Source organism: Bidens hawaiensis, unplaced genomic scaffold (genome assembly GCF_021521415.1).
Source record: "Bidens hawaiensis isolate Kalapana, Puna unplaced genomic scaffold, B.hawaiensis_p1.1 tig00010199_1, whole genome shotgun sequence".
NCBI lineage: Eukaryota > Viridiplantae > Streptophyta > Magnoliopsida > Asterales > Asteraceae > Bidens > Bidens hawaiensis.
The window spans coordinates 408,328-419,847 of NW_027491774.1; the positions used below are offsets into that span (position 1 = coordinate 408,328).

Below are 11,520 nucleotides of genomic sequence, written 5' to 3' on the forward strand. Positions count from 1 at the left end.
GTAACTGTCGATGACGGGTAACACCCCATCAGGACAAAAACCAGAGCGCAAAACCGGTTAGGACGAAGGTGTCATAAAGTCATATGTCAAACTTCAAAATCTTTTTAAGTTACAAAACTTTTGATCAAAACATCTCAAGATTCTTAAAAACCAAACATTAAACAACTAGCGATGACTTCACACGCCACCACGTGTATCAAACTTTATAAAAGATCAGTCTACTTCTCACAGACCCGGAATTGGAAACTGGGTTATCAACGCCTCGACTCTCATCCTCAGCTCTGAAACTTTATCCGTGAAACCGAAATCTGGTGAAGCTACATACTTCATGAAATCTTGGAGCTTTGACCCGGAGACAGCTTGTTTGACCTCACGCGTCAGCTGCACCCCTTCATGGATAAATTCAGCAATGTAAGTGAATTCCTTCTCGGTGAATCCACGTGTTGTCATTGCTGGCGAGCCGATTCGTATGCCACCTGGCACAAGCGCGCTTTTGTCCCCTGTGACAATCAAACATTCAAACCAAGACACTGTGAGTATGACTTGTATGATGCCAGAATGTGACATTTTAGACCCATTTTTATACATAATAATAATAATAATAAAAATAATAATCATAATAATAATAATCAATGTTGTAAAAGTAGGTTTACAAGGCCGAGTACTCGCTACAAGGTATATCGCCTTGGCTAATTTCTTTAACTCCGCCTAGTTACTAAGAGCCGATCAAAGGTGGTCAACCTCAGCAAGTATTACATCTAGTCGGCGAATTTGGGCCTATTTTGACTTAAAAAAACAAAACATAACTTGTATTTCTATAATATTAAAAAAACAAATTTTATTTTATTAATTAATGATTTAACAATTTTTGGTATAAATAATTATTTGAAAAATGCATTTTTATTATTTATATTGATATTCACTTATTTTGTTATAAATATTAGAAAACTTACGATATTTGACATGTATAATATCCAAGAATTAATTTTCTTTATATATACCATGCCCGAGTACTCTCTGAGTATTCCAAATACACCCAACTCCCCAGTCGGCCGCCTAGGGTCCGCCTGGCGACTTTTACAACATTGATAATAATAATAATAATAATAATAATAATAATAATAATAATAATAAAACGGTGGCTACAAGTAACAGATAAAAAAAATACCTGGTACAGAGTTCTTGTTCAAGGTTATAGAAGCCAAGTCAAGAATTTTCTCAACCCTAGCACCATCAAGACCCTAGCATATTCACAAAAAAGATGTTTGAGAAAAACCGAAATGGTCAACAGGTCACTAAGTTAATAAGTCTCGTTAAACTATTGGCCCGTGATTACCAAAACAAGAGTAATCTTACTACTATATTAAAGCAAAACAATATGAACACATGACATCTTTCTAAAGTGTCCACATAGGATGACACATAGGCTATTTCCAAAATTAAAACTTATTTAAATCAATTAAATTAATTTGTACATTTATTATTATTTTTAAAATTCTTAAATTAAATTTTCATCAGCTCCATTTAACGTGATTTTCAAAAATAAAAAAAACGTTTAATTTTTATTTATTTATTACATCTTTTAAACTAATTTTTTAAATACTTTATTTCAAAATATTATTATTATAAAGATCATTTTGATGTGCCTAACTTATTAAAAGTCTCTTTTCGAGCGCGTGTACATCTAAAACCCCATAATTCGCCTTATGTGAAAATTTAGTTAAACTTCGTTTGACTCTTGATTCATTTTACCATTTTAAAACCTTAGGTTATCCTTTCGTACCATTGAATAATTAATATGGGAAAACCACGTGTGTTATGTACAATGAGATATTTGAAGGTTTATGTATAACTTTTGTATTTAATCTTTTTTAAAATTTATATATAATGTAATATTTAATTTCATATATGAGAAATTTTTATACATTCCTACATTATACCACGTATATATATATATAAACATCTTTTTTATTGATGTTATATTCTTTATTCAGCCTGTGTATTACACGGTTACTAACCTAAATATAGCAAAATATTTTCAAAGAACAAAAAACTTACCAACGGTCTGAGATCCACAAGAACCAAATGGTTATCACTCCCACCAGAAACCAATGTGTATCCTAGCTCTAACAATCGTGTAGCAAGAGCTCGACAGTTAGAAACAACCTGCAATAATGCCATGTTAAACCAGTCAAAAAAGTCAAAGTTCATGCTAACATAATGAGATGCAAAAAACCTGGTTCTGGTAAGCTTTGAATTCTGGAGATTGAGCATGCTTCAAGCAAACCGCAAGTCCTCCTATCGTATGATTATGTGGACCACCCTATTAAAGTAACAATATTTTTTATGACCATCTTGCCCCTATTCGTGATTAATAAAAGGTAATCTCAAACTTGCCTGTAAACCTGGGAAAACAGCATTATTGATGGCGGATTCTAATTCGACTCCCAAAACGGGATCTTTTTTGAAGAATATCATGCCACCTCTCGGTCCTCTAAGAGACTGTTGATAGAAGAAATCAGATTTTAACTCTAGTTATGAGGCGGAGATAGTAATATGCTGATGTTGCAACTCAGTATATACTTATAATATTACCTTGTGTGTTGTGGTTGTCACAATATCACAATAATCAAAAGGATTTCCAACCACGGAAGCAGCTACAAGCCCGCTAATATGGGCCATATCCATCATCAGAAACGCACCAACTGCATCAGCGATCTGTCACAGTCAAGTCACATTAGCAGTTAGTTAATTAACCAATAGAAAAAATATTGGCTTTTTAGTTAAAAAGTACACATTTCTCATACGAGGATAGTCAAAGTCACGTGGATAAGCACTAGCACCAGCTATTATAAGTTTCGGTCTAAATAATGTAGCGGTTTTCTCAAGCATGTCATAATCAACTAGACCTATAAAGACACGAAGAGTAAGAGTAAACATTCATATCAAACATTTCACATATTATTTTTATGTAGTCAAACGGAGACTTAAAAAAACAGTAATAAAACAACACCTGTAGATTCATCAAGACGATAAGGCATAGATTCAAAATAGATGGATGTTCCCGAAACCCTTCGTTTAGGAGTCATGAATCCATGAGACAAGTGTCCTCCATGAGGCAAGTCAAGTCCCTAAATAGAAAAAGTTAAAAAATAAGATGCAAAAAACAATTCAATCTAACATAATTGATAATACAACTCACCATGATGCGGTCATGTGGATTAAGAACAGCTGTATACACCTCAAAATTAGCAGGTGAACCAGATAACGGTTGAACATTTACACCCCACTTATTTTCATCCAAATGAAATGCTGCCAACGCCCTCTTCTGACAAAGTGTTTCAAGTTCATCAATATGCTCGTTTCCACCATAACATCTGCAAAAGTATAGAAAATCAATAAGAGCAATAAATCAATGATATTATTTTTATTATATTATTGTTATAACAATTAATGAGTATTCCAAATTCACCTTTTCCCTGGAAGTCCTTCAGAGTATTTGTTAGTAAGACACGAACCGACTGCCTCCATAACAGCTCGGGATGTGAAGTTCTCTGATGCAATAAGCTCTAAGCTTTTAAACTGGCGTTGTTTCTCGTTGTATATTATTTCACTAACTTCAGGATCAATGTTACTCAGTTCATGGTCTACAAAGTTAATTCCATTACCTATGAAAGTAAAAGGTTTTAAGAGTTAATAAATTATTATACTTTCGTAAATATCTATGATTTTTTTTTTAAATTACCTCCTTCGGGAATTGTAACTGGTCCAGAAGAGGCTGATTGCTTTCCAGTAACCAAGCTAGCTTCAATTCTGGATATTCCACATGGCTTAAACGATCCAAAACTGACTCGCCGCGTCGACCCACTGGCGGTGTGTAGTTTTGGAAGAAAACCGGACTCGTTAATCAATGCAGGCTGTTGAAGTGAACCCATGATAGCTCCACTGTAGGTATGCATACTGTATAACATAAATAAGTATTAAATCCAATTAATCACCACAAAAGTAAAACAGAGTATTCACATCCAAAGCCGGCTATGAGGCAGGGCCAGGTGGTCGACGACCCCGGACCGAAATTTTTTTTATTAAAAATTCTTTCTTTTTTTTGAAAAAAAGATATATGTGTTAACATTTAAACCCAATTACTCAACTAATTTTTCGCCTTTGACCCAAAAAAATTTCACGGTTCTCGGAGACAGCCCTGTTCACATCCCATACTCTATATTACCCTTCATCTCTAAAATATGAAGAATAATATAGTTTTTCATTTATTTAGCTTCCGCATCCCATTCTTCATACTCTAAAAATATATAGCAGATAGCAATAGTAACAAGTTGCTATTCATCATTCTATATAGACATGTGAGTGTGTAAAAGTGAGCAAAAATAATAAAATAAATGTTTTGTGAGTAAGATATAGATAGAAATAGAGAATGGGACGTGAGATGTTTTTAGAATATAAACAAAACTTATAAGAAAAACAATGTTTTTAGTTAAAATGTCTAGATAGAGTTAAAGTAGAGGTATTCAATCATCCAATATTGTATAGAATCATATATAAAGCTTAAGTAAAATGAATAAACAAAGTACTAATTAGTTATTACCACATAAAACAAGCTTACAATCCTCGAAATTTTATTAATCGTGTAAACACTACTTTATAAACGGTAAATTTCATTACTTCTTTTAAAAAGAACCCTAGCCTAAATATTCATTAAACTCAATAACTAGGGTTGTTCAAAAAAATCGTGGCTCGTAGCTTGCTCGATAAAAGCTCGAATAATTCTAGCTAAAAAAACTTGATTTCAAATTACTTGAGCCAAGCTGACTCATTTTTGTAACCAAGCCAAACCTCGACTCGGCTCGTAGCTCGCTCGATAGAAGCTTGAATATATCTAGCTAAAAAAACTTGATTTCAAACGACTTGAGCCAACCTGGCTCATTTTTGTAACCAAGCCAAAGCTTGACTCGGCTTGTAGCTCGCTCGATAGAAGCTTGCATATATCTAGCTAAAAAAACTTAATTTCAAACGACTTGAGCCAAGCTGGCTCATTTTTGTAACCAAGCCAAAGCTCGACTCGGCTCATAGCTCGCTCGATAGAAGCTTGAATATATCTAGCTAAAAAAACTCTATTTCAAACGACTTGAGCCAAGCTGGCTCATTTTTGTAACCAAGCCAAATCTCAACTCGGCTCGTAACTCAATCTTAAGCTCGTTTAACTTTGAGCTCATGCTCGAACTGAGCCGAGCTGATCGTTTAATTTCAACGACAAGCTCGAACTCACACAGGCTCGACTCGTTAACTTTGAGCTCAGCCCTACGACTATCAATAAGTCACAAATTGGTAGCGTTGAGAATACGCAAACCCTAAAAATCTAATAATAATAATAATAATAATAATAATAATTTATAAAATGGAAATCGAATAATTTATCTACAAATAACGAACAATATAAACGATTTCAGTTTAATTGTAGCAAACAGAGACATAATGATGTTACAAAACAATACAAATTGCATGCAACAAGCAAATAATAATAAAAATGATTATTATTTAATAAAAATTAAAGCTACGAAACGAGCCTGCCGAAGGTAGCTTCAAACGAGTTCTGAGAATCGTGTTAGCGTGACACGTGTATGTATGTATACATGTATGTACGAAATGAATGAAATAGTATAGATATATATATATATAGAAGTACCTGTGTGTGTATGTGTATGGAATCAAACTTCAATCCGATTGAAGATTGAGCCGAAACAGTGGCGGCCAAGGGTTTGCTAACGGTGACTCGGTGAGTGACGCAGGCGAGCGAGCGAGCGAGTGAGTTGATAAAAATCTCGGACCGTTTATTTAAAGTAAGGGAAAATTTCCAAAAAAAATAGTAAATATTATAAAAGTGATCGAAATTACAATTTTAGTCCAATCAAATCTATTTTCGCCGTGACATTTGGATTTCCGTCGATAGTTTTCGTCTATCAATGAAATTGTGTCGCGTGTAAAGGTTCTGATTCAAACCGATGGTTTTCCAATAAAATCCATCTGGACCGATAATTTTGGAATGAAAATCATCTCTACGAAAATCATCTCTAAAAATCATCGAAATCCATGTTTTTTTTTAAATTAATCTGAGCAGATGAATTTCAAGTAAATTTCGTTTTCGAAGACAATTTTCAAAAAAACATGCACCACCACCACCATCATGATCTCCATTTTCCGACACTACCGCCACCATCATCATCTCCACCAGCACTACCACAAAATGTGTTTGATGACTTGATTTAATCCTAAAACCAAAGTCACCAAACAACCAAAAAGGTCAAACTTTCAGTTTTTGATTTTGTTAAAGGTGAAGAAGAAAGATGGGTGTTGAAGAAGAATCGTCTCCAAATGAGGTGGGTTATTGAAGAAAAAATATGGGTGTTGTGTGTCTGCAACAATAATGGTGGTGGTGGTGGCCAGAAAATGGAGATCATGATGATGGTGGTGCGTGTTTTTTTGAAAATCATCTTCAAAGACGAACTTCACTTGAAATGTATCTGCTCGGACGAATTTCAAAAAAACACGTGGCACGGTTTCATTGGTAGACGAAAACCATCGACGAGAATCTAAATGTCACGACGAAGATGGATTTGGTTGGACTAAAATTGTAATTTCAACAAATTTTGGATTATATCGATTTTCTCTTTCATCTATTGGACTATTTTGGAATTATCCCTTAAAATAAACGTTGTGCTCGTTACTCCATTAAAACAAAATATAATAATAATATTTTTATTATTTTACAAAAGAGTGAACCGACTGCCGGGTTGACTGACTTGGAGCCGGTATTGTGGTTGTGTCAGTCTAAACTAATGAGTTAGCTTCTAACAGTTTCATCTAATAACGTGGTTTGTTATCAACAGTCAATGATTAACAGAATCCTAACGTTGTAACCTGTAGGTCGTTGAAAAGAATGTTTTTGGCCAAAAAAGTCACATTTTTGTTGCCGGAAAACCCAACCTTAAAACCACCAACCGACTCATCACCAACCAACCACAATCACTTGAGCACCACCAACCGATTTTGATGACGGTTCTAGGGTTTCGGCGACCAAAATATTTTGGAGGATTTTACTAGAATAATGTTCCTAAAGGTCTGATCTAATGTTACAAAGATGTTTGGGACGATAACGTTGAGTTCTTCCAAAAAATGTGACTTTCCCGGCGACATGCAACTAACGGCGTTAGAATTCTGTTAGTCGCGGACCGTTCAGAACAAATATGATAAAAGGTGGGTTTCTTATTAACCAATTTGTTAGTTGGGACCAACAATGACAAAAAAATGATAGTTCGGATAAGCGTTCTTGTACCTCACTTGGTTACCCCACCCAAACGTGAAATTAACAAATATATTGGGGGTTTACCGATGAAAATCCGGGACTCGGTCATGAGTAGCAAACCCGCGAACCTTGAGGAAGCCATCACGTTAGCCGGTTTGATATCGGAAAATCACGTGAAGGCGGGTACCCTAACCCTCAAGAAAGCAAGTGAGAAGGACAAGCCCGAGCCCGCACCGCAAGCCAAGGTTGAACCCGCACCACAAGCCATAAACTACTCAAACTCCTCCCGACACAACAATAACAACAAGAACAATAAGAAACCCAAAAACAACTACCGAAACTTTGCCGTTACCCAACCTCAACAACAAACCCAAGCTCCCCAAAACCGAAGACCCTATACCGGTCCTTACCGCTATGTAACGCTTGCCAATTTCACCACCCAACAAACTCGCCTTGTCGCCAATGTTCCATTTGTAACCGACTTGGCCATCTCAACACCACTTGCCGATCCGCCCAACGAACCCAACCCAACCAACCTAACCAACCAAGAACTTTTCTCCAAAATTCCCAAAACCAATATGCACCCTACCCACCAAACCAACCCCAACCACCCCCGAGCTTGTTACAATTGTGGAGATCCAAACCATTTCCGCAACAATTGCTCTCGCCTCACCTTTGCTAACCAAACCGTGACCGTACCTTACTACCAAACCCAAGCTTACCAAGTTCAAACCTACCAACCCCAAATTCCCCAACTCAATGCATCACTCATCCAACCCATCCAAGCAATCCAAGCACCACCTCCACAACAAGCACCTCAAGTCAACCATGGTAATCAAGGGCGAGCTTTTATGATGAATGCAAATCAAGCTCGAGTGGCAAACGATGTTGTGAATGGTATGTTTTTGGTGAACTATCATTTGGCTTCTATTTTATTTGACACCGGTGCCGATAGAAGTTTTATTTCTTTGAAATTTGAGTCGAAACTTGCGATGCCTCGAACTAAACTTTCCCGACCGTTCTCTGTTGAAGTCGCTAATGGAAATTCTATTACCATAAATTTCGTCGTCCGCGATTGCTCTCTTATTCTTTCTAAGCGTAAATTCTCCATTGATCTCATCCCGATGCAAATGGGTAGCTTCGATGTCATAGTAGGCATGAATTGGTTATCTTTGCACCGTGCCAAAGTCGTTTGTTTTGATAAATTCATTCGCATCCCGCTCGTCAACGGTAAAATTCTTAAGGTCTTTGGAAACGCAACGCCCCGAAGGCTAAATCTCATGTCGTGTGCTCAATCGCAAAAGTACTTACGCCAAAAGTATGTTCTGTTTCTAGCTCTCTCGGTGACAAAAGACAAAAAGAAAAGGAAGATTCAAGATATTCCTATTGTTTGTGATTTCCTTGATGTCTTTCCCGATGATGTTACCGGTCTTCCTCCCGTTCGTCTGATTGAATTCCAAATCGATCTTGTGCCCGGCGCGATGCCCGTGGCCAAGGCTCCTTATCGTCTAGCCCCGTCGGAAATGCAAGAACTGTCAAACCAACTCGAAGAACTTTCCGATAAAGGCTTCATTCGTCCAAGCTCTTCTCCTTGGGGCGCTCCCGTTCTCTTCGTGAAAAAGAAGGATGGTTCGTTTCGCATGTGCATTGATTATCGTGAACTTAACAAGCTTACTATTAAAAATCGTTATCCATTGCCACGTATCGACGACTTATTCGACCAACTTCAAGGCGCAACTTGTTTCTCCAAAATTGATCTTCGATCGGGTTATCATCAATTGCGTGTTCGAGAAGAAGACATTCCAAAAACCACTTTCCGTACTCGATATGGACATTTCGAATTTTTGGTTATGCCCTTTGGGTTAACAAATGCACCCGCGGTATTTATGGACCTCATGAACCGCGTTTGCAAATCATTCCTTGATAAATTCGTTATTGTCTTTATTGATGACATCCTTATCTTTTCTAAATCCAAAGCCGAACATGAACATCATTTGCGTTCCATTCTCGAGCTCCTTATAAACGAACAACTCCATGCCAAATTCTCCAAATGTGAATTTTGGCTCGAGGAAGTTCAATTTTTGGGACATATCATAAACGACAAAGCTATTCATGTTGATCCCGCTAAAATTGAGGCCGTTAAGGATTGGAAAACTCCAACGACTCCCACGAAAATTTGATCCTTTCTCGGTTTGGCTGGATATTATCGTCGTTTCATTCGGAAATTTTCCAAAATCTCTTTGCCTCTTACCTCTCTCACCCATAAGGGACAACCCTTCGATTGGGGTTCGAAGCAAGAGGAAGCCTTTTGTACTCTCAAGGACATGCTTTGCAATGCTCCCGTTCTAACCCTTCCCGATGGAAACGACGATTTTGTTGTATTTTGCGATGCCTCCCATCAAGGCCTTGGTTGTGTTCTCATGCAACGAGGTCAGGTAATCGCATACGCATCAAGGCAACTTAAGGTCAACGAGAAGAACTATATGACTCACGATCTCGAACTTGGTGCCGTCGTTTTCGCTCTCAAAATCTGGAGACATTACCTTTATGGTACAAAATGTGTGGTTTTTACCGATCATAAAAGCCTTCAACACAATTTCGACCAAAAAGATCTCAACATGAGACAACGACGATGGGCCGAATTACTTAGTGATTACGATTGCGAGATTCGCTACCACCCCGGTAAAGCGAATGTTGTCGCCGACGCCCTAAGTCGAAAGGTTAATGTTAAATCCGTTCTACTTCTAAGCGTCATTGTTCAAACCGATCTTCAAATTCGTATCTTTCAAGCTCAACGCACCTCCGTCGAAGAAGGTAATATGTACGACGAAATGTCATGTGGAGCCAAACTTCAACTCGAAACCAAACCCGATGGTCTTTTGTATTTTTTCAATCGTTTGTAGGTTCCCAATCGCGATGACCTTCGTACTTGTATTCTCGACGAAGCTCATAATTCGCATTATTCCGTTCATCCCGGTGCGGATAAGATGTATTTCGATCTTCGTGCTACCTTTTGGTGGTCGGGTATGAAAAAGGACGTAGCGTTGTTTGTATCTAAATGTCTTACTTGCTCGAAAGTCAAAGCCGAACATCAAAGACCTTTTGGTCTACTCTAGCAACCACCGATTCCCGTTTGAAAATGGGAAGATATTGCTATGGACTTTATCACCAAATTACCCAAAACCCATAAAGGCAACGATAGCATTTGGGTGATCATCGATCGATTAACCAAATCTGCTCATTTCATTTCGATTCGCAAGAAGTACTCTGTCGAGTAGCTTGCTCAAATCTATGTTCGGGAAATCGTGTGTCGACACGGTTTGCCATTGCCTATCATCTCCGATCGCGATGCCCGTTTAACCTCTCATTTTTGGCGATCTCTTCAAAAAGCTTTGGGAACACGTCTCGATCTTAGCACGACTTATCATCCTCAAACGGACGGTCAATCCGAACGTACAATCCAAACACTCGAGGATATGCTACGAGCATGTGTTCTTGATTTCAGTGGGAATTGGGATTCTCATCTTCCGTTCATCGAGTTCTCCTACAACAATAGCTACCACTTTAGCATTGATGTGGCTCCTTTTCAAGCTCTTTACGGTCGTAAATGTCGTTCCCCGATTTGTTGGAACGAAATCGGTGAAGCTCAAATCACGGGACCCGAGATGGTCCAAGAAGCCACCGATGTCATTAATCAAATCCGTAAGAATCTCCTAGCTCTAGAAATCGTCAAAAGAGTCACGCCGATATACGACGAAAACCTATCGAATTTAACGTTGACGATATTGTCCTTTTAAAAGTATCTCCTTGGAAGGGGGTAGTCCGTTTTGGAAAGAAGGGTAAACTAGCTCCTCGTTTCGTTGGTCCTTTTAAAATCCTTGAACGTGTTGGGAAAGTAGCTTATCGACTTGAACTACCGCAAGAACTTGCCGGTTTTCATCCGACATTTCATGTTTCGAATCTTAAAAAGTGCCTAGCCGAGGGTAATCTCCATATACCTCTCGATGAAGTTCATGTTGATAAGTCTATGATTATGGTTGAACGACCCGTTGAGATTTTGGATCGTAACGAGAAGAAAACCAAGCATAGTCGTATTCGGTTAGTAAAAGTTCGATGGGAATCACGGCGTGGCGCGGAGTTTACTTGGGAACGAGAAGACGCAATGAAAGAGAAGTATCCACATTTGTTTGCATCATCATCTT

General features: G+C 37.9%; 1 protein-coding gene across 1 annotated transcript; it reads right to left on the minus strand.

The window, feature by feature from the left end:
* Window positions 1-87: 87 nt before the first annotated feature.
* On the minus strand, window positions 88-5,774 carry LOC143534567 (serine hydroxymethyltransferase 3, chloroplastic-like). The gene is made up of 12 exons (XM_077029029.1): window positions 5,699-5,774; window positions 3,746-3,962; window positions 3,473-3,668; window positions 3,203-3,377; window positions 3,014-3,131; window positions 2,797-2,909; window positions 2,596-2,718; window positions 2,398-2,502; window positions 2,237-2,323; window positions 2,059-2,166; window positions 1,169-1,241; window positions 88-500 (listed from the first exon to the last, which is right to left on the minus strand). The coding sequence occupies exons 2-12, from the start codon at window positions 3,957-3,959 to the stop codon at window positions 226-228; spliced, it is 1,587 nt and encodes a 528-aa protein (XP_076885144.1). The 5' UTR covers window positions 3,960-3,962; window positions 5,699-5,774; the 3' UTR covers window positions 88-225.
* Between the last annotated feature and the right edge of the window lie 5,746 nt (window positions 5,775-11,520).